This window comes from Caloenas nicobarica, chromosome 2 (assembly GCF_036013445.1).
Source record: "Caloenas nicobarica isolate bCalNic1 chromosome 2, bCalNic1.hap1, whole genome shotgun sequence".
In the NCBI taxonomy this organism is placed as follows: Eukaryota; Metazoa; Chordata; class Aves; order Columbiformes; family Columbidae; genus Caloenas; species Caloenas nicobarica.
This window is the reverse complement of record NC_088246.1, coordinates 164,468,391-164,491,890: the sequence shown is the minus strand read 5'-3', so window position 1 is coordinate 164,491,890 and position 23,500 is coordinate 164,468,391. Positions and strand designations below refer to the sequence as shown.

At 52.9% G+C, this 23,500-nt stretch overlaps 3 protein-coding genes across 3 annotated transcripts; all 3 read left to right on the top strand.

The window, feature by feature from the left end:
• Positions 1 to 8,207: 8,207 nt before the first annotated feature.
• On the top strand, positions 8,208 to 8,534 carry LOC135984824 (feather beta keratin-like). Its single transcript, XM_065627433.1, has one exon. The coding sequence runs from the start codon at positions 8,208 to 8,210 to the stop codon at positions 8,532 to 8,534; it is 327 nt and encodes a 108-aa protein (XP_065483505.1).
• A 3,378-nt stretch (positions 8,535 to 11,912) lies between these two features.
• Positions 11,913 to 12,257, top strand: LOC135984822 (feather beta keratin-like). The gene has a single exon (XM_065627430.1). The coding sequence runs from the start codon at positions 11,913 to 11,915 to the stop codon at positions 12,255 to 12,257; it is 345 nt and encodes a 114-aa protein (XP_065483502.1).
• An 8,232-nt stretch (positions 12,258 to 20,489) lies between these two features.
• On the top strand, positions 20,490 to 20,816 carry LOC135984823 (feather beta keratin-like). Its single transcript, XM_065627432.1, has one exon. The coding sequence runs from the start codon at positions 20,490 to 20,492 to the stop codon at positions 20,814 to 20,816; it is 327 nt and encodes a 108-aa protein (XP_065483504.1).
• The last annotated feature ends 2,684 nt before the right edge of the window (positions 20,817 to 23,500 follow it).

Genomic DNA, 23,500 nt, shown 5'->3' with positions numbered 1-23,500 from the left:
GCATGGATTGTGGACTCACCTCTGGATCCTTCTTGGCACGGGGACCTGCTGTCCACGGCTCCTCCTCTAAAGGAGGGAGGAAGATCTTGGTGCTCTGGCAACATCTAGGTCACAGAAGCAACCTCAGCTGATGGTCGCCCTACGTGCAGCTTATACTTGTCACCTTCTACTTGGCACTCCTGCCTTTTCACTCTTTTTTTTCCTCAATAAAGTTCTCTTGCATCCCAGCCTGACACGTCTCACTTTACTTTCTTCTCTCAAGGCTCCTCCAACCTCATACAGCACAATGCCATGGCTCAAGAAGCAAACTGGATAGGGGGAAATGGGCCACCTCTCCCAGGAAATATGGCACCACCTAGACCACCAAGAACACAGACCAGTATTCTGGAGGTCTTCCAGAATATGACACAAGCCCATCATTGGATCAAAGAAAGACTTTGACACGAGAACACTCTCCTCAACATGCCTCTGATGAGACCTCCCAAGGCCAGCACACACTTGACTATCTTTCTTCCTCAGCACGGCTGTCCGGCTCTACCACAAGCACAATCACAGAATCATTAAGTATTTATACATTCCTCATGGGTTTGCGGGTCCTGCCAAGGCTGTGGTCCAACACAGGCTTCCTACAGGGTCACGCCTCCTGTGGGTGCACCCACCTGCTCCAGCGTCACGTCCTCCACGGGCTGTAGGTGCTTATCTCCTCCACTGTGGACATTTCCTCCACTGTGAACCTCCACGGGCTGCAGGGGGACAACCTGCTTCAGCCCAGTTCTTCACCACAGGCTGCAGGGCAATCTCTGCTCCACAACCTACAGCACCTCCTGCTCCTCCTTCTTCACTCACCTTGCTGTCTCTAGAGATTTGTCTCCCACCTTTATTCCCTCCTCTCTTCCAGTTACTATTCTGAAGTAGTTTTTGCCCCTTCATAAACATGTTTTCGCAGAGGTGCTACCACCATTGCTGACTGGCTCAGCTTTAGCCAGCAGTGGGTTTCCCTTGGAGCTGGCTGGCCAGTCTTGTAGAATCATGGAATTGTTTGAGTTACAAAATAACTTTCCAGATCATCAAGTTCTGCTGCCAGCCTTACAATACCAAGTCTACCACTAACCCCTGTCGTCAAGCACCACATGTACACAGCTTTTACACACCTCCAGAGAGGGTGACTCCACCACTGCCCTGGGCAGCCTGTTCCAATGCCTGAAACCCTTTAGGGGAAGGCTTTTTCCCTAATAGCTGTACTAAGCCTCCCCTGGGGCAACTTTAAGCCACTTTCTCCAGTTCTGTCACTTCCGACAAGAGACCAACACCCTCCGCTCTACGACCTCCTTTCAGGCAGTTGCAGAGAGCGAGAAGGTCTCCTCTCAGCCTCCTGTTCTCCAGATGGAAACCCCCAAGTCCCTCAGCTACTCCCCATCCCACTTGTGCTCCAGGCTTTTCACAAGATTCCTTCCCCTTTTCTGAACTCACTCCAGCACCTCAAGGTCCTTCTTGTCATCAGGGGCCCAAAACCAAACCCCAGATTGCAGGCATGGACTCAGGACTCACCTCTGGACCCTTCTTGGTACGTGGACCTGCTGTCCATGGCTCCTCCTCTAAAACAGGCAGGAAGATCTTGGTGCTCTGGCAAGATCTATGTCACACAAGTGACATCATCAGATCGTCACCCTGTGGTCAACTTATACTTGTGATCTTCTACCTGGTGCTCCTGCCTTTTCTCTCTTTTTGTTCCTCAATAAAGCTCTCCTGCATCCCAGCCTGAGGCGCCTCCTTTTCCTTTTTTCTCCTGAGGTTATTCCATCCTCACTCAAAGCAATGACAGGGCTCAATAGGCCATCGGAGTAGGTGAACATGCACCACAAGACCTCTCCTCTGAAACACGTAACCAGCATGACCACCACCAAAACAAGCTGTCATCAATGGGGCTTCCATGATGTGGCACAAGACTATCACTAGCTCAGACAAATACTTTGACCCGATAATGTCCCCCTGAACATAATTCTAACGACATCTCCCCATGCCAGCACACACCTGACTCTCTTCCCCAGTATGAGCCTTTGGTCCTCCTGGTTAACAGAATCTCAGAATCATTTAGTGTTGCAGGAAAGTCTGGAGAGCATGTGCTTCAACCCACCTGCTAAGGCAGGGACACTCAGAGCATGTTGTCAGTAACCATGGTCGCTCGGGGCTTCAGTGTCTCCCAGGATGGAGTCTCCACCACCTCTACTCCATAGTCCCAGCTCTCTCAGCCTCTCCTCAGGTGGAAGATATTCCAGTCCATTTAGCAATTTGTGGCCCTGCACTGGTCATGCTGCACCAATTCCATGCCCTTCTTACAATGGGGATCCCCAACCTGCCCACAAGACCCCACATGGAAACTCACCAGGGCTGAGGAGAGAGGAAGGATCACATCCTTCAACCTCCTGGCAGCACTTTTCCCAATGCTGCCCTGGAGACTGGTGGACCCTTTTCCCTCAAGGGTTCATGCCCCACTCTAGGTCTATTTGTTCTTTACAAGGACTACAAGTTGCTTCTCTGCTAAGCTGCTTTCTATCCAACTGCCCCCCAGCCATTCCTTCTGGCAGCACTGACTCCTCCCCAGGAACAGCACTTGGCTTCTCCCTTTGCTCAGCTCCATGAGATTCCTCTATGTCCAGTGCAAGGAAATCAAGAAGCTCCCTGAGCAATTGTGGGTTCAAACCACCTTTCCCCATGGACTTATGCACATCCAGATATACAACCCCCCATTCTGAGGGGCAGACATGAGTCCACCTGGCTCACCAGCACCCCCAGCCCAGCCCTGCACTGGCCCAACCTGCCTCTTGCCTGCCAGCCACTCCAGCACCATCAACACAGATGCACAGAGACCCTTCCTGCCCCACCTCATCTTGCTCACCAACAAACACTGCTCACACAGTGAACAAATATCTCGACACTCACCTCCACTGAATTCAGCAGGTTTGGGGAGTCTAGAGAGCTCCAGCCAACGTTATTCCAATTTAAAAAAAGAGTGTGAGCGAAGCACCAGGAATCTGCAGACTTGTTAGTCTGACCACAGTACCTGGAAAATTATGGAGAAGATCCAACTGAGTGCTGCTGAAAGGCAATGAGGGATAATGTATTCATCAGGTAGAGTCAACAGAGGTTCATTAAGGGAAAGTCCTGTTTTATTCCATATCCTTCTACGATAAGGTCACCTGCCTCGTGGATGAAGGGAAAGTAGAGGATGTAGTTTTTCTGGGTTTTAGTAAAGCTTTTGATCCTGTCCCCAGTAGGGGAGTACTGTGAGCTCTTCTGAGTCCCACAGTTTACGAAGGACCTGAAGGTACTTGAAGGCACCGGGAGTTCAGCAACAAAGCTGGTGAAAGGGCTGGAAGGCATATCTTAGGGAAGCAACCGAGGACACTGGGCTTATCTCGTTGGGATAGAAGGAGGCTGAGGGGTGACCCCATTGCTCTCTGTAGCTTCCTGAGGAGGGGACGTGGAGAGAGAGGTGCTGAGCTCTTCTCCTTGGGATCCAGTGACAGGACACACGGGAATGGTTCAAAGCTGAATCAGGGAGGTTCAGACTATATTACAGGAAAGATATATTTACTGAGGTGGTGGCCAAACACTGGAACAGGCTTCCTAGAGAGCCGGTCCATACCCCAAGTCTGTCAGTTTTTCAGAGGCATTGGGACAATGCCCCCATTATCTTGCTTTCACTTCTGCTCAGCCCTGAAGTGGTCAGGTTTCTCTCATCACTTAAAAGAATGAATCCTGTCTGCATTTGCTAACCTAAAGATTTGTAAATCCTTACAGTTTTAGGTCAGCCTGCTGATAGAACAAACAGAAGAATGACACCTAATCACGAACTACAGACACCACTGACTGTGCACATGTAGACATTTGGAAGCCTGCACAAATAGTTGAGTCCTGCTTTAAAACGTATCTCAAGACAGTTGGATTAAGTGTCCTTCAGCTGAATGTTGCTCATTTTACCAACCACGCACACCCTGGAATCCACGGCATGGACTGAGGACACGCACCTCTAGGCCCTTCCTGGCACACGGACCTGCTGTCCACGGCTCCTCCTCTCCAGGTACCAAGCACAGAAGCAGGGAAGGGACCAGCCTGGGCTGCTGCCAAACGTGGCCTGTGGACCTTCTCGTCCCTCTTCCTTCATTGCACCTCAGACTTGCTGTCTTCCACTTAGCGCTCCTGCCTTTTCACTCCTTCCCCTCAATAAAGTTCGCTTGCATCCCAGATTGATATGCCTTGTCTTCCTTTTTTCTTTCCTTTTTTCTCCCAAGCCACTTCCAACCTCATCTGGCATGAAGCCAGGGCTCAAAAGGTCATCACAGCGGTTGGAAAAGAGCCACAAGACCTCTCTTAGGAAGCATGTCTTCAGGTACAACACCCAAGGACCAGCTGGTCTTCCAGGCTGTCACACAAGCCCTTCACTCCACCCAACAATGGCTTGGACACGCTCATGCACTTCTACCCTGGCCTCTCACCCAGGCTCCCTATGGCAGCACGTACTTCTCCAACTCTCTTGCCCAGCACCACTCGCTGCCCATCACAGCAAACAGAATCATTGACTGCACAAGGAACCTCTGGACATCGTCTAGTTCAACCCAACCTGCTTGAGCATGGTCAGCTCAAGCGGGCTGTCCATGCAATGTCCAGTCAGATGTTCTGTATCTCCAAGGACGGACACTCCAAGATCTCTTTGTGCAACCTGTTCCACTGCTTGACCACCTTCTCAGGGAGAAAGGGTTGCCTTCTCCTCCAAGGAAACGGCACGGCTTCTCTGCTTTCTCCATTCACCCTTGGCCTGGCCGTGGGCACCAATGTCACGAGTCTCATTCCCTTGTCCTTGTTCACGTCACTTAGGCATTTAGACACATTGATGACATCTCCTCTATGTGACCTGTCCTTGTGCCTGAAAAACCTCCTAGCTCTCCCACCTTCTCAGCACAGGAAGGATTCTCCAGCCCCTTTAGTGCCTCAGTGGCCCAGTTCTTGACTCGCTCCACTAAGTTCACGTCCTTCTTCCACTGAGGAGCCCTCAGCTCGACACACAGCTTCAAATGGGGCTTCACAAGCACTGATGAGACAGCAAGATCACCTCCGCTGACCTGCTGCCAACGCTCATCCCAACGCTGCCCTGGAGAACCTTGACCTCTTTTGCCACAAGGCTGCATTATTGCCTCCTTGTCAGCTTTTCCTCCACCAGCACCACAAAGTTGTGCTCAGCAAAACAGCTTTGCATCCTGTCGACCCCCAGCATGCCCTGGGGCCCGGCACTATTGAATCATAGAACCATTTTTATTGGAAAAGACCTATGATCACTGAGTGTAACCATGTAGCCAGCATGGTCAAGCCCGCCTCTAAACCATGTCCCTAAGAACCTGGTCTACATGTCTGCTAAACACCTCCAAGGATGGTGCCTCCACCACTTCCCTAAGCAGCCTGTTCCAGTGCCTGACAGCCCTTTCTGGGGAAGAAATTTTTCCTAATATGCAGTCTAAACCTCCCCTGGTGCCACTTGAGGCAACTTCCTCTCATCCTGTTGCTTACTTCTTGGGAGAAGATACCAACCTCCCCCTCGCTGCAGGCTCATTTCAGGTAATTTTAGAGAGCAAGGAGGTCTCCCTTCAGCCTGCTTTTCTCCAGGCAAAACACCCCCAGGTCCCTCAGCTTCACACCATCAGATCTGTCCTTCGACCCAGCTTTGTTGACCTTCTCTGAACTCACTCCAGCACCTCAAGGTCTTTCATGTCATGAGGGGCCCAAAACTGAACCCAGGATTCGAGGTTTGGCCCCACCAGTGCCCAGGACAGGGGGACAGTCACTGCCCTCCTCCTGCTGGCCACACTAGTACTAGCACAAGCCAGGATGCTGGTGGACCTCCTGGCCACCTCAGCACACTGCTGGCTCACATTTAGCCATCTGTCAACCAACACAACCAGGACCTTTGCTGCCAGGCAGCTTTCCAGCCGCTCTTTCCCAAGCCTGTAGTGTTCACGGGGTTGTGCTGACCCACGTGCAGGACCCGGCATTTGGCCTTGATGAACCTCATGCAATTGGTCTCAACCCATTCATCCAGCCTGTCCAGGGGCCTCTGTAGAGCCTTCCTGCCCTCCAGCAGATTAACACTCCCACCTAACTTGGTGTTATCTGCAAAAAAGAGCACACCAAATCGATCCCTCATCCAGATCATGGAGAAACATGTTAAACAGAAATGGCCCGAGTAATGAGCACCGGGGAACACCCCTTGTGACCGGCCCCAACAGAATTTAACTTCAGTCACCACAACTCTTCCGGCCCAGCCATCCGGCCAGTGATTTAGCCTGAGTAGAGGATGACTGTCCAAGCCATGAGCAGCCACTTTCTCCTGAGGAAACAGCGTCAAAGGCTTTACTAACATCTTGGTAGACAAAATCCACAGCCATTCCCTCATCCACTAAGCGGGTCACATTGTCATAGAAGAGATGAGGTGAGTCAGGCAGGACCTGCCTTTCATAAACACACGCAGACTGGGCCTGATCACCTGCTTGGTTGTCCTGTATGTGCAGCATGACGCCACACCACATGATCTGCTCCATGACCTTACCCGGCACCGAGGTCAGACTGACAGGGTTTTAGTTCCACAGATCCTCCTTCCTGCCCTTCTTGTAGATAAGTATCACATTTGCCAACCTCCAGTCAACTGAGACCTCCCTGGTGAGCCAGGACTGCTGAGAAATGACGGAAAGTGGCTTGGGGAGCACCTCCAGCAGCTCCCGCAGTACCCTTGGTTGGTTCCCATCAGGCCTCACAGACTTGTGTGTGTCTAACTGGTGTAGCGGGACACCAACCATTTTCTCTTCGATTTCGGGGGCTTCATTCTGCTCCTCATCCCTGTCTTCCAGCTCAGAGGGCTGGGTACACAGAGGACAACTGCTCTTCCTATTAAATACTGAGGCAAAGAAGACATTAGGGCCTTTTTTTCATGCTGTGTCTCTATGTTCCTCCAGACACCCTATAAAGGATGGAGATTCTCCTTACCCTCCTTTTGCTGATGATGTATGTCTAGAAACAAATTTTATTCTCTTTTAGGACAGTAGCTAGATTAAGTTCCAGCTGGGCTTTGGCAATTCTAATTTTCTCCCTGCATACCCTCATGACACCTCTGTTAGTGCTCCTGAGTTATCAGCCCCTTCTTCTAAAAGTCATAAACTCTCTTAGTTTTCCTGAGATCCAGCCAAAGATCTCTGTTCACCAAGGATGGTCTTCTTCCCCGCAGCCTCATACTTTTGCACATGTGGACTCTCTACCGAACATGGCAGAATCTTCTGAAACCTCATGTCAGAAACCACTCCTGTGGCTCCCATGCTATCAAAACCTTGCCACTCAAACCCAATACAACCGGCTACAAACTTAAAAGCAAGACATCCACAGAGTACAATCAAGAAGGAAGGCCAAGCCTAAAGACAGGCTTAATGAGATGGCAGCAAGACACAGAGGTTCCAAACCACATGGATAAGGATGTTCCTAGAGCCTGGCACAGCTCCAAAGCCCAGACCAGCCTGGCAGGGCTGCGAAGAAATGGGGCCCCTCTTCAGAACACACCGCAAACCACACAAGTGCCATGTGATGACCTCACCGACGACACCCCACCTCTCCTACACTTTCGATGCGTCCTCTGCCCGCCCTGACACGCGCCATAAACACCAAGTCTTCAGCCTCTAATGCTCGCACTTCAAAGCTGCCGCCGGGGCCCAGCGGACACGTCCGCAAGACAAGAACAACAAATTAGAGTGTTGTGGGAAGGAAAACACACCCTCCTCATTCCTGGCCAGGCTGTGGCATACAACAGCTGCTGGCTGCAAAATGCCGTCATGCGCAAAGGCTGTCCCGCCCAGCCAGGACCAGCATAAAAGCCGGCCCAGCGCCTCTCTCCCTCACACACTTCTCCTGACGCCTTCTCCTCCCTCCGCGCTCAACAAGGTGAGCCTCAGCCCCCTTCCCCTCCTTCTCCTGCCGCGCCTGGCCCCTCTCTTCCAGCACGCTCTGCCACCAGCCTCAGCAGCCCTCACGCCTCCCCACCGCCACGCTCCCCACAGCCCCACACCAGCCTCCCCACTCCCTCGCCCTCCTGCAACACCGCTCCTCGCACCCCTACGCCCCTGCGCTTGCTCAACAGCCTCTCGTCCCTTCCAGGGCCCCTCCGCACCACACACATGGCCTGCTACGACGTCTGCCGCCCCTGCGGACCCACCCCGCTGGCCAACAGCTGCAACGAGCCCTGTTCTCTGCAGTGCCAGGACTCCCGCGTCGTCATCCAGCCTCCCGCCGTGCTGGTCACCCTGCCAGGACCCATCCTCACCTCTTACCCCCAGAGCACCGCTGTCGGATCCTCCTCATCGGCTGCCGTGGGCAACGAACTTGGTGCCCAGGGAGTTGCCATCAACTCCGGCGCCTTTGGCTACGGCTACGGCTTCGGAGGCCTGGGCGGCTTCGGAGGCCTGGGCTCCTGCGGCGGCAGAAGGGGCGGCTACATCTGCTAAGGGCTGTCGCTACCACCCCTGACCGACACCACCTACCGCATTGAAGCTACAGCATGGATTGTGGACTCACCACTGGACCCTTCTTGGCACATGGACCTGCTGGCCATGCCTCCTCCTCTCAGGGCACCAAGCATGGAAGCAGGGAAGGCATCAGCCACAGCTGCCTGCAAACATGGCCCTTGGACCTTCTCCTCTTCTCCCACATCTTTCTTTGAGCTTCAACTTGCTCTCTTCCACTTGGTGCTCCAGCCTCTTCATTTTTTTCCCTCAATAAAGTTCTCTTGCATCCCAGTCTGAGATGTCTCCTCTTGCTTTCTTCTTCCATGGCTTGTCCAGTCTCACCTGGCACAAAGCCTGGGCTCAAGGAGCCATCATGGTGGGTGGAAAAGAGCTACAAGATGTCTCTTAGGAAATATGCCATCAGGAACACCACCCACATGCGCCTGGTGGTCTGCCTGGCCCTGCCTGTCACACAAACCCTTCACTTGCCCAAGGAAAAGGCTTGGACACGCTCATGCACTTCTACCCTGGCTTCTCACCCAGTCTCCCCATGGCAGCATGTACTTGTCCAAATCACTTCCCCAGCACCACTCGCTGCCCATCACAGCAAACAGAATCATTGACTGCACAAGGAACCTCTGGACATCATCTCGTTCAACCCAACCTGCTACCGGCTCAAGCATGAGCAGCTCAAGCGGGCTGTCCATGCACTTTCCAAACAGATGTTCAGTATCTCCGAGGACAGAGTCTCCAGTATCTCTCTGTGCAAGCGGTTCCACTTTTTGAGCATCCTCTCACTGAAAAAGTGTTGCCTTGTCCTCCAAGGAAATGGCACGGCTTCTCAACTCTCCCCATTCACCCTTGGCCTGGCCGTGGGCACCTATGACAAGAGTCTCATTCCCTTCTCCTTGTTCCCTTTCACTTGAGTATTTAGACACACTGATGACAACTCCTTGTGCTGCCTTGTCTCCTGTCTCTAAAACCCTCCCAGCTCTCTCACCTTCAGCTCATACGAAGCATGTTCCAGTACCTTCAGCATTTCAGTGGTCCCGCACTACTCTCCCTCCACTAAGAGGGAGAGTAACACTTGTAACACTGGGCGAGCTCTTACCTTGACACAAGACGAAACAAGGGGCCTCATCAACACTGAAAGACAGCATGACCACCTTGAAACCCACTGGCAATGCTCATCCCAAAGCTGCCCTGGAGAATCTCGGCCTCTTTTCACACAAGGCTGCATTGTTGCCTCCTTATCGGCTTTTCCTCCACCAGCACCACAAAGTCGTGTGCAGAAAGCTGCTTTCCAGCCTGTCAAACCCCAGCATGTCCTGAGGCCCTGTGCTAGGGAATCACATTGATTGGAAAAGACGTAGAGGATCATTGAGTCTAACCGGTAACCTCACACTATCAAGCCCACGTCTAAATCATGGCCCTAGGCACCTCAACTACGCATCTTTTCAACCCCTCCAGGGATGGTCACTCCACCACTGCCTTGCGCAGCCTGTTCCAATACCCGACAACACTTCCTGGGAAGAAGTTTTTCCTAATATCCAATCTAGACCTCTCCTGGCACAACTTGAGGCAATTTCTACTTGTTCTGTCACTTGTTACTTGGGAAAAGAGACTGATTCCCTTCCTCACTACAACCTCTTTTTGAGCAGTTGCAGAGAGCAAGACGTCTCCCCTCAGTCTCCTTCTCTCCAGGCTGGACCCCCCAGGTCCCTCAGTTGCTCCTCATCACACTTGTGCTCCAGACTTTTCACAAGCTTCTTTCCCCTTCTCTGAACTCACTCCAGCACCTCAAGATCTTCCTTTTCCTGACGGGCCCAAAACTGGACACACCATTCAAGGTGTGGCCTCACCAGTGCCAAGGACAGGGGATGGTCACTGTCCCGCTCCTGCTGGCCACACTAGTGCTGACGCAAGCCAGGATGCTGCTGGTCGTCCTGGCCACCTGTGCGCACACTGGCTCATATTCAGCTACTGTCGACCAACAGCCCCAGGTCCTTATACCACCGAGCAGCTTTCCAGCCACTCTTCCAAAAGGGTATAGCATTCATGGGGCTGTGGTGACCCAAGTGCAGGACCCGACACTTGGCCTCGTTGAAGCTCATGCAATTGTTCCCAGCCCAGGGATCCAGCCTGTCCAGGGCCCTCTGTAGAGCCTTCATAGTGCCAAGTGAGTCAACACTCCTGCCTAACTGGGTGTCATCTGCAAACGTACTGAGGGTGCACTCAATCTCCTTGTCCAGATGAAGGAGAAAGACATTAAACACAACTGGCCCCAGTACTGAGCCCTGAGGCAAAGCACTTGTGAATGGCCACCAAATGGATTTAACTCTAGTACCACAACTCTTGGGACTCAGTCATCCAGCCAGTTTTTCAGTTTTTGAGGACTACGGCTGTCCAAGACATGAGTAGCCACTTTCTCTGGGAGAAACAGTGTCAGCTTGTCGTCTACACACAAACACTGTCTATGTAGCAGGAGTAATCTTCTAGAACCTCGTCACAGCTTCCAACCGTGTAGTTCCTTCACTAATAAAACCTTGACACATCAACCCTGCACACCCAGCTCATAAGCAAGACACACACCAAGACACACATAGAGCACAACGAGCGTGGAAGGAAAGGCTTAGTGGGATGGAAGCAAGGCGGGCAGGGATCCCACAACATGGACAATGCAATTCCACAAGCCCAGCACAGCTCCAAAGCCCAGACCAGTCTGCCAGCGCTGCAAGGAAATGAGGCCCCCTCCACACAATGCAACCGCAAACCACACGGGTGCCATGGGTTGACCTCACCGACAACACCCCACCCCTCCTACACTTTGGCCGCGTCCTCTGCCCGCCCTGACATGCGCCATAAACACCAAGTCTTCAGCCTCTAATGCTCGCACTTCAAAGCTGCCGCCGAGGCCAAGCAGACACGTCCGCAAGACAAGAACAAGAAATTGGAGCATTGCAGGAAGGAAAACACACCCTCCTCATTCCTGGCCAGGCTGTGGCATCCAACAGCTGCTGGCTGCAAAATGCCGTCATGCGCAAAGGCTGTCCCGCCCAGCTAGGACCAGCATAAAAGCCGGCCCAGTGCCTCTCTCCCTCACACACTTCTCCTGACGCCTTCTCCTCCCTCCGCGCTCAACAAGGTGAGCCTCAGCCCCCTTCCCCTCCTTCTCCTGCCCCGCCTGGCCCCTCTCTTCCAGCACGCTCTGCCCCCAGACTCAGCAGCCCTCACGCCTCCCCACCGCCACGCTCCCCACAGCCCCACACCAGCCTCCCCGCTCCCTTGCCCTCCTGCAACACCGCTCCTCGCACCCCCACGCCCCTGCGCTTGCTCAACAGCCTCTCGTCCCTTCCAGGGCCCCTCCGCACCACACACATGGCCTGCTACGACGTCTGCCGCCCCTGCGGACCCACCCCGCTGGCCAACAGCTGCAACGAGCCCTGTGCCCTGCAGTGCCAGGACTCCCGCGTCGTCATCCAGCCTTCCACCGTGGTGGTCACCCTGCCGGGACCCATCCTCACCTCTTATCCCCAGAACACCGCCGTTGGATCCTCCTCATCGGCTGCCGTGGGCAACGAACTTGGTGCCCAGGGAGTTGCCATCAACTCAGGTGCCTTCGGCTATGGCTACGGCTTCGGAGGCCTGGGCGGCTTCGGAGGCCTGGGCGGCTTCGGAGGCCTGGGCTGCTTCGGCAGCAGACGGGGCGGCTACATCTGCTAAGGGCCATTGAAGCTATGGCATGGATTGTGGACTCACCTCTGGATCCTTCTTGGCACGGGGACCTGCTGTCCACGGCTCCTCCTCTAAAGGAGGGAGGAAGATCTTGGTGCTCTGGCAACATCTAGGTCACAGAAGCAACCTCAGCTGATGGTCGCCCTACGTGCAGCTTATACTTGTCACCTTCTACTTGGCACTCCTGCCTTTTCACTCTTTTTTTTCCTCAATAAAGTTCTCTTGCATCCCAGCCTGACACGTCTCACTTTACTTTCTTCTCTCAAGGCTCTTCCAACCTCACCCAGCACAAAGCCAGGGCTCAAGAAGCAAACTGGATAGGGGGAAATGGGCCACAAGACCTCTCCCAGGAAATATGGCACCACCTAGACCACCAAGAACACAGACCAGTATTCTGGAGGTCTTCCAGAACATGACACAAGCCCATCACTGGATAAAGAAAGACTTTGACACGAGAACACTCTCCTCAACATGCCTCTGATGAGACCTCCCAAGGCCAGCACACACTTGACTATCTTTCTTCCTCAGCACGACTGTCTGGCTCTACCACAAGCACAATCACAGAATCATTAAGTATTTATACATTCCTCATGGGTTTGCGGGTCCTGCCAAGGCTGTGGTCCAACACAGGCTTCATACAGGGTCACGCCTCCTGTGGGTGCACCCACCTGCTCCAGCGTCAGGTCCTCCACAGGCTGCAGGTGCTTATCTCCTCCACTGTGGACATCTCCTCCAATGTGAACCTCCACGGGCTGCAGGGGGACAACCTGCTTCAGCCCAGTTCTTCACCACAAGCTGCAGGGCAATCTCTGCTCCACAACCTACAGCACCTCCTGCTCCTCCTTCTTCACTCACCTTGCTGTCTCTAGAGATTTGTCTCCCACCTTTATTCCCTCCTCTCTTCCAGTTACTATTCTGAAATAGTTTTTGCCCCTTCATAAACATGTTTTCGCAGAGGTGCTACCACCATTGCTGACTGGCTCAGCTTTAGCCAGCAGTGGGTTTCCCTTGGAGCTGGCTGGCCAGTCTTGTAGAATCATGGAATTGTTTGAGTTACAAAATAACTTTCCAGATCATCAAGTTCTGCTGCCAGCCTAACAATACCAAGTCTACCACTAACCCCTGTCGTCAAGCACCACATGTACACAGCTTTTACACACCTCCAGAGAGGGTGACTCCACCACTGCCCTGGGCAGCCTGTTCAATGCCTGAAACCCTTTAGGGGAAGGCTTTTTCCCTAATAGCTGTACTAAGCCTCCCCTGGGGCAACTTTAAGCCACTTTCTCCAGTTCTGTCACTTCCGACAAGAGACCAACACCCTCCGCTCTACGACCTCCTTTCAGGCAGTTGCAGAGAGCGAGAAGGTCTCCTCTCAGCCTCCTGTTCTCCAGACGGAAACCCCCAAGTCCCTCAGCTGCTCCCCATCCCACTTGTGCTCCAGACTTTTCACAAGATTCCTTCCCCTTTTCTGAACTCACTCCAGCACCTCAAGGTCCTTCTTGTCATCAGGGGCCCAAAACCAAACCCCAGATTGCAGGCATGGACTCAGGACTCACCTCTGGACCCTTCTTGGTACGTGGACCTGCTGTCCATGGCTCCTCCTCTAAAGGAGGCAGGAAGATCTTGGTGCTCTGGCAAGATCTATGTCACACAAGTGACATCATCAGATCGTCACCCTGTGGTCAACTTATACTTGTGATCTTCTACCTGGTGCTCCTGCCTTTTCTCTCTTTTTGTTCCTCAATAAAGCTCTCCTGCATCCCAGCCTGAGGCGCCTCCTTTTCCTTTTTTCTCCTGAGGTTATTCCATCCTCACTCAAAGCAATGACAGGGCTCAATAGGCCATCGGAGTAGGTGAACATGCACCACAAGGCCTCTCCTCTGAAACACGTAACCAGCATGACCACCACCAAAACAAGCTGTCATCAATGGGGCTTCCATGATGTGACACAAGACTATCACTAGCTCAGACAAATACTTTGACCCGATAATGTCCCCCTGAACATAATTCTAACGACATCTCCCCATGCCAGCACACACCTGACTCTCTTCCCCAGTATGAGCCTTTGGTCCTCCTGGTTAACAGAATCTCAGAATCATTTAGTGTTGCAGGAAAGTCTGGATAGCATGTGCTTCAACCCACCTGCTAAGGCAGGGACACTCAGAGCATGTTGTCAGTAACCATGGTCGCTCGGGGCTTCAGTGTCTCCCAGGATGGAGTCTCCACCACCTCTACTCCATAGTCCCAGCTCTCTCAGCCTCTCCTCAGGTGGAAGATATTCCAGTCCATTTAGCAATTTGTGGCCCTGCACTGGTCATGCTGCACCAATTCCATGCCCTTCTTACAATGGGGATCCCCAACCTGCCCACAAGACCTCACATGGGAACTCACCAGGGCTGAGGAGAGAGGAAGGATCACATCCTTCAACCTCCTGGCAGCACTTTTCCCAATGCTGCCCTGGAGACTGGTGGACCCTTTTCCCTCAAGGGTTCATGCCCAGCTCTAGGTCTATTTGTTCTTTACAAGGACTACAAGTTGCTTCTCTGCTAAGCTGCTTTCTATCCAACTGCCCCCCAGCCATTCCTTCTGGCAGCACTGACTCCTCCCCAGGAACAGCACTTGGCTTCTCCCTTTGCTCAGCTCCATGAGATTCCTCTATGTCCAGTGCAAGGAAATCAAGAAGCTCCCTGAGCAATTGTGGGTTCAAACCACCTTTCCCCATGGACTTATGCACATCCAGATATACATCCCCTCCTTCTGAGGGGCAGACCTGAGTCCACCTGGCTCACCAGCACCCCCAGCCCAGCCGTGCACTGGCCCAACCTGCCTCTTGCCTGCCAGCCACTCCAGCACCATCAACACAGACGCACAGAGACCCTTCCTGCCCCACCTCATCTTCCTCACCAACAAACACTGCTCACACAGTGAACAAACATCTCGACACTCACCTCCACTGAATTCAGCAGGTTTGGGGAGTCTAGAGAGCTCCTTACTCACTGCAAGCCAGCCAACGTTATTCCAATTTAAAAAAAGAGTGTGAGCGAAGCACCAGGAATCTGCAGACCTGTTAGTCTGACCACAGTACCTGGAAAATTATGGAGAAGATCCAACTGAGTGCTGCTGAAAGGCATTGAGGGATAATGTATTCATCAGGTAGAGTTAACAGAGGTTCATTAAGGGAAAACCCTGTTTAATTCCATATCCTTCTACGATAAGGTCACCTGCCTCGTGGATGAAGGGAAAGTGGAGGATGTAGTTTTTCTCGATTTTAGTAAAGCTTTTGATCCTGTCCCCAGTAGGGGAGTACTGTGAGCTCTTCTGAGTCCCACAGTTTACGAAGGACCTGAAGGTACTTGAAGGCACCAGGAGTTCAGCAGCAAAGCTGGTGAAAGGGCTGGAAGGCATATGTTAGGGAAGCAACCGAGGACACTGGGCTTATCTCGTTGGGAGAGAAGGAGGCTGAGGGGTGACCCCATTGCTCTCTGTAGCTTCCTGAGGAGGGGACGTGGAGAGAGAGGTGCTGAGCTCTTCTCCTTGGGATCCAGTGACAGGACACACGGGAATGGTTCAAAGCAGAATCAGGGAGGTTCAGACTATATTACGGGAAAGATATATTTACTGCGGTGGTGGCCAAACACTGGAACAGGCTTCCTAGAGAGCCGGTCCATACCCCAAGTCTGTCAGTGTTTCAGAGGCATTGGGACAATGCCCCTATTATCTTGCTTTCACTTCTGCTCAGCCCTGAAGTGGTCAGGTTTTTCTCATCACTTAAAAGAATGAATCCTGTCTGCATTTGCTAACCTAAAGATTTGTAAATCCTTTCAGTTTTAGGTCAGCCTGCTGATAGAACAAACAGAAGAATGACACCTAATCATGAACTACAGACACCACTGACTGTGCACATGTAGACATTTGGAAGCCTGCACAAATAGTTGAGTCCTGCTTTAAAACGTATCTCAAGACAGTTGGATAAAGTGTCCTTCAGCTGAATGTTGCTCATTATACCAACCACACACACCCTGGAAGCCACGGCACGGACTGAGGACACGCACCTCTAGGCCCTTCCTGGCACACGGACCTGCTGTCCACGGCTCCTCCCCTCCAGGCACCAAGCACAGAAGCAGGGAAGGGACCAGCCTGGGCTGCTGCCAAACGTGGCCTGTGGACCTTCTCCTCCCTCTTCCTTCATTGCACCTCAGACTTGCTGTCTTCCACTTAGCGCTCCTGCCTTTTCACTCCTTCCCCTCAATAAAGTTCGCTTGCATCCCGGATTGATATGCCTTGTCTTCCTTTTTTCTTTCCTTTTTTCTCCCAAGCCACTTCCAACCTCATCTGGCATGAAGCCAGGGCTCAAAAGGCCATCACAGTGGTTGGAAAAGAGCCACAAGACCTCTCTTAGGAAGCATGTCTTCAGGTACAACACCCAAGGACCAGTTGGGCTTCCAGGCTGTCACACAAGCCCTTCACTCCACCCAACAATGGCTTGGACACGCTCATGCACTTCTACCCTGGCCTCTCACCCAGGCTCCCTATGGCAGCACGTACTTCTCCAACTCTCTTGCCCAGCACCACTCGCTGCCCATCACAGCAAACAGAATCATTGACTGCACAAGGAACCTCTGGACATCGTCTAGTTCAACCCAACCTGCTTGAGCGTGGTCAGCTCAAGCGGGCTGTCCATGCAATGTCCAGTCAGATGTTCTGTATCTCCAAGGATGGACACTCCAAGATCTCTTTGTGCAACCTGTTCCACTGCTTGACCACCTTCTCAGGGAGAAAGGGTTGCCTTCTCCTCCAAGGAAACGGCACGGCTTCTCTGCTTTCTCCATTCACCCTTGGCCTGGCCGTGGGCACCAATGTCACGAGTCTCATTCCCTTGTCCTTGTTCACGTCACTTAGGCATTTAGACACATTGATGACATCTCCTCTATGCGACCTTCCTTGTGCCTGAAAAACCTCCTAGCTCTCCCACCTTCTCAGCACAGGAAGGATTCTCCAGCCCCTTTAGTGCCTCAGTGGCCCAGCTCTTGACTCGCTCCACTAAGTTCACGTCCTTCTTCCACTGGGGAGCCCTCAGCTCGACACACAGCTTCAAATGGGGCTTCACAAGCACTGATGAGACAGCAAGATCACCTCCGCTGACCTGCTGCCAACGCTCATCCCAACGCTGCCCTGGAGAACCTTGACCTCTTTTGCCACAAGGCTGCATTATTGCCTCCTTGTCAGCTTTTCCTCCACCAGCACCACAAAGTCATGCTCAGCAAAACAGCTTTGCATCCTGTCGACCCCCAGCATGCCCTGGGGCCCAGCACTATTGAATCATAGAACCATTTTTATTGGAAAAGTCCTATGATCACTGAGTGTAACCATGTAGCCAACATGGTCAAGCCCGCCTCTAAACCATGTCCCTAAGAACCTGGTCTACATGTCTGCTAAACACCTCCAGGGATGGTGACTCCACCACTTCCCTAAGCAGCCTGTTCCAGTGCCTGACAGCCCTTTCTGGGGAAGAAATTTTTCCTAATATGCAGTCTAAACCTCCCCTGGTGCCACTTGAGGCAACTTCCTCTCATCCTGTTGCTTACTTCTTGGGAGAAGATACCAACCTCCCCCTCGCTACAGGCTCATTTCAGGTAATTTTAGAGAGCAAGGAGGTGCCTGCCTTTCTCCAGGCAAAACACCCCCAGGTCCCTCAGCTTCACACCATCAGATCTGTCCTTCGACCCAGCTTTGTTGACCTTCTCTGAACTCGCTCCAGCACCTCAAGGTCTTTCATGTCATGAGGGGCCCAAAACTGAACCCAGGATTCAAGGTTTGGCCCCACCAGTGCCCAGGACAGCGGGACAGTCACTGCCCTCCTCCTGCTGGCCACACTAGTACTAGCACAAGCCAGGATGCTGGTGGACCTCCTGGCCACCTCAGCACACTGCTGGCTCACATTTAGCCATCTGTCAACCAACACAACCAGGACCTTTGCCGCCAGGCAGCTTTCCAGCCACTCTTTCCCAAGCCTGTAGTGTTCACGGGGTTGTGCTGACCCACGTGCAGGACCCGGCATTTGGCCTTGATGAACCTCATGCAATTGGTCTCAACCCATTCATCCAGCCTGTCCAGGGGCCTCTGTAGAGCCTTCCTGCCCTCCAGCAGATTAACACTCCCACCTAACTTGGTGTTATCTGCAAAAAAGAGCACACCAAATCAATCCCTCATCCAGATCATGGAGAAACATGTTAAACAGAAATGGCCCGAGTAATGAGCACCGGGGAACACCCCTTGTGACCGGCCCCAACAGAATTTAACTCCAGTCACCACAACTCTTCCGGCCCAGCCATCCGGCCAGTGGTTTAGCCTGAGTAGAGGATGACTGTCCAAGCCATGAGCAGCCACTTTCTCCTGAGGAAACAGCGTCAAAGGCTTTACTAACATCTTGGTAGACAAAATCCACAGCCATTCCCTCATCCACTAATCGGGTCACATTGTCATAGAAGAGATGAGGTGAGTCAGGCAGGACCTGCCTTTCATAAACACACGCAGACTGGGCCTGATCACCTGCTTGGTTGTCCTGTATGTGCAGCATGACGCCACACCACATGATCTGCTCCATGACTTTACCTGGCACCGAGGTCAGACTGACAGGGTTTTAGTTCCACAGATCCTCCTTCCTGCCCTTCTTGTAGATAAGTATCACATTTGCCAACCTCCAGTCAACTGAGACCTCCCTGGTGAGCCAGGACTGCTGAGAAATGACAGAAAGTGGCTTGGGGAGCACCTCCAGCAGCTCCCGCAGTACCCTTGGTTGGTTCCCATCAGGCCTCACAGACTGGTGTGTGTCTAACTGGTGTAGCAGGTCACCAACCATTTTCTCTTCGATTTCGGGGGCTTCATTCTGCTCCTCATCCCTGTCTTCCAGCTCAGAGGGCTGGGTACACAGAGGACAACTGCTCTTCCTATTAAATACTGAGGCAAAGAAGACATTAGGGCCTTTTTTTCATGCTGTGTCTCTATGTTCCTCCAGACACCCTATAAAGGATGGAGATTCTCCTTACCCTCCTTTTGCTGATGATGTATGTCTAGAAACAAATTTTATTCTCTTTTAGGACAGTAGCTAGATTAAGTTCCAGCTGGGCTTTGGCAATTCTGATTTTCTCCCTGCATACCCTCATGACACCTCTGTTAGTGCTCCTGAGTTATCAGCCCCTTCTTCTAAAAGTCATAAACTCTCTTAGTTTTCCTGAGATCCAGCCAAAGATCTCTGTTCACCAAGGATGGTCTTCTTCCCCGCAGCCTCATACTTTTGCACATGTGGACTCTCTATCAAACATGGCAGAATCTTCTGAAACCTCATGTCAGAAACCACTCCTGTGGCTCCCACGCTATCAAAACCTTGCCACTCAAACCCAATACAACCGGCTACAAACTTAAAAGCAAGACATCCACAGAGTACAATCAAGAAGGAAGGCCAAGCCTAAAGACAGGCTTAATGAGATGGCAGCAAGACACAGAGGTTCCAAACCACATGGATAAGGATGTTCCTAGAGCCTGGTACAGCTCCAAAGCCCAGACCAGCCTGGCAGGGCTGCGAAGAAATGGGGCCCCTCTTCAGAACACACCACAAACCACACAAGTGCCATGCGATGACCTCACCGACGACACCCCACCTCTCCTACACTTTGGCCGCGTCCTCTGCCCGCCCTGACATGCGCCATAAACACCAAGTCTTCAGCCTCTAATGCTCGCATTCAAAGCTGCCGCGAGGGCCAACTGGACACATCCGCAAGACAAGAACAAGAAATTAGAGTGTTGTGGGAAGGAAAACACACCCTCCTCATTCCTGGCCAGGCTGTGGCATCCAACAGCTGCTGGCTGCAAAATGCCGTCATGCGCAAAGGCTGTCCCGCCCAGCCAGGACCAGCATAAAAGCCGGCCCAGCGCCTCTCTCCCTCACACACTTCTCCTGACGCCTTCTCCTCCCTCCGCGCTCAACAAGGTGAGCCTCAGCCCCCTTCCCCTCCTTCTCCTGCCCCGCCTGGCCCCTCTCTTGCAGCATGCTCTGCCCCCAGCCTCAGCAGCCCTCACGCCTCCCCACCGCCACGCTCCCCACAGCCCCACACCAGCCTCCCCACTCCCTCGCCCTCCTGCAACACCGCTCCTCGCACCCCCACGCCCCCACGCTTGCTCAACAGCCTCTCGTCCCTTCCAGGGCCCCTCCGCACCACACACATGGCCTGCTACGACGTCTGCCGCCCCTGCGGACCCACCCCGCTGGCCAACAGCTGCAACGAGCCCTGTTCCCTGCAGTGCCAGGACTCCCGCGTCGTCATCCAGCCTCCCGCCGTGCTGGTCACCCTGCCAGGACCCATCCTCACCTCTTATCCCCAGAGCACCGCTGTCGGATCCTCCTCATCGGCTGCCGTGGGCAACGAACTTGGTGCCCAGGGAGTTGCCATCAACTCCGGCGCCTTTGGCTACGGCTACGGTTTCGGAGGCCTGGGAGGCTTTGGAGGCCTGGGCTCCTGCGGCGGCAGAAGGGGCGGCTACATCTGCTAAGGGCTGTCGCTACCACCCCTGACCGACACCACCTACCGCATTGAAGCTACAGCATGGATTGTGGACTCACCACTGGACCCTTCTTGGCACATGGACCTGCTGGCCATGCCTCCTCCTCTCAGGGCACCAAGCATGGAAGCAGGGAAGGCGTCAGCCACAGCTGCCTGCAAACATGGCCCTTGGACCTTCTCCTCTTCTCCCACATCTTTCTTTGAGCTTCAACTTGCTCTCTTCCACTTGGTGCTCCAGCCTCTTCATTTTTTTCCCTCAATAAAGTTCTCTTGCATCCCAGTCTGAGATGTCTCCTCTTGCTTTCTTCTTCCATGGTTTGTCCAGTCTCACCTGGCACAAAGCCTGGGCTCAAGGAGCCATCATGGTGGGTGGAAAAGAGCTACAAGATGTCTCTTAGGAAATATGCCATCAGGAACACCACCCACATGCGCCTGGTGGCCTGCCTGGCCCTGCCTATCACACAAACCCTTCACTTGCCCAAGGAAAAGGCTTGGACACGCTCATGCGCTTCTACCCTGGCCTCTCACCCAGTCTCCCCATGGCAGCACGTACTTGTCCAAATTACTTCCCCAGCACCACTCGCTGCCCATCACAGCAAACAGAATCATTGACTGCACAAGGAACCTCTGGACATCATCTCGTTCAACCCAACCTGCTACCGGCTCAAGCATGAGCAGCTCAAGCGGGCTGTCCATGCACTTTCCAAACAGATGTTCAGTATCTCCGAGGACAGAGTCTCCAGTATCTCTCTGTGCAAGCGGTTCCACTTTTTGAGCATCCTCTCACTGAAAAAGTGTTGCCTTGTCCTCCAAGGAAATGGCACGGCTTCTCAACTCTCCCCATTCACCCTTGGCCTGGCCGTGGGCACCTATGACAAGAGTCTCATTCCCTTCTCCTTGTTCCCTTTCACTTGAGTATTTAGACACACTGATGACAACTCCTTGTGCTGCCTTGTCTCCTGTCTCTAAAACCCTCCCAGCTCTCTCACCTTCAGCTCATACGAAGGATGTTCCAGTACCTTCAGCATTTCAGTGGTCCCGCACTACTCTCCCTCCACTAAGAGGGAGAGTAAAACTTGTAACACTGGGGGAGCTCTTACCTTGACACAAGACGAAACAAGGGGCCTCATCAACACTGAAAGACAGCATGACCACCTTGAAACCCACTGGCAATGCTCATCCCAAAGCTGCCCTGGAGAATCTCGGCCTCTTTTCACACAAGGCTGCATTGTTGCCTCCTTGTCGGCTTTTCCTCCACCAGCACCACAAAGTCGTGCGCAGAAAGCTGCTTTCCAGCCTGTCAAACCCCAGCATGTCCTGAGGCCCTGTGCTAGGGAATCATATTGATTGGAAAAGACCTAGAGGATCACTGAGTCTAACCGGTAACCCCACACTATCAAGCCCACCTCTAAATCATGGCCCTAGGCACCTCAACTACGCATCTTTTCAACCCCTCCAGGGATGGTCACTCCACCACTGCCTTGCGCAGCCTGTTCCAATACCCGACAACACTTCCTGGGAAGAAGTTTTTCCTAATATCCAATCTAGACCTCCCCTGGCACAACTTGAGGCCATTTCTACTTGTTCTGTCACTTGTTACTTGGGAAAAGAGACTGAATCTCTTCCTCACTACAACCTCTTTTTGAGCAGTTGCAGAGAGCAAGACGTCTCCTCTCAGCCTCCTTCTCTCCAGGCTGGACCCCCCAGGTCCCTCAGTTGCTCCTCATCACACTTGTGCTCCAGACTTTTCACAAGCTTCTTTCCCCTTCTCTGAACTCACTCCAGCACCTCAAGATCTTCCTTTTCCTGACGGGCCCAAAACTGGACGCACCATTCAAGGTGTGGCCTCACCAGTGCCAAGGACAGGGGATGGTCACTGTCCCGCTCCTGCTGGCCACACTAGTGCTGACGCAAGCCAGGATGCTGCTGGTCGTCCTGGCCACCTGTGCGCACACTGGCTCATATTCAGCTACTGTCGACCAACAGCCCCAGGTCCTTATACCACCGAGCAGCTTTCCAGCCACTCTTCCAAAAGCGTATAGCATTCATGGGGCTGTGGTGACCCAAGTGCAGGACCCGACACTTGGCCTTGTTGAAGCTCATGCAATTGTTCCCAGCCCAGGGATCCAGCCTGTCCAGGGCCCTCTGTAGAGCCTTCATAGTGCCAAGTGAGTCAACACTCCTGCCTAACTGGGTGTCATCTGCAAACGTACTGAGGGTGCACTCAATCTCCTTGTCCAGATGAAGGAGAAAGACATTAAACACAACTAGCCCCAGTACTGAGCCCTGAGGCAAAGCACTTGTGAATGGCCACCAAATGGATTTAACTCTAGTACCACAACTCTTGGGGCTCAGTCATCCAGCCAGTTTTTCAGTTTTTGAGGACTACGGCTGTCCAAGACATGAGTAGCCACTTTCTCTGGGAGAAACAGTGTCAGCTTGTCGTCTACACACAAACACTGTCTATGTAGCAGGAGTAATCTTCTAGAACCTCGTCACAGCTTCCAACCGTGTAGTTCCTTCACTGATAAAACCTTGACACATCAACCCTGCACACCCAGCTCATAAGAAAGACACACACCAAGACACACATAGAGCACAACGAGCGTGGAAGGAAAGGCTTAGTGGGATGGAAGCAAGAAGGGCAGGGATCCCACATCATGGACAATGCAA

Bases quoted from the DNA above. Each gene is read 5' to 3' on its own strand.
- LOC135984824 (XM_065627433.1), top strand. From the start codon at position 8,208: ATGGCCTGCTACGACGTCTGCCGCCCCTGCGGACCCACCCCGCTGGCC.
- LOC135984822 (XM_065627430.1), top strand. From the start codon at position 11,913: ATGGCCTGCTACGACGTCTGCCGCCCCTGCGGACCCACCCCGCTGGCC.
- LOC135984823 (XM_065627432.1), top strand. From the start codon at position 20,490: ATGGCCTGCTACGACGTCTGCCGCCCCTGCGGACCCACCCCGCTGGCC.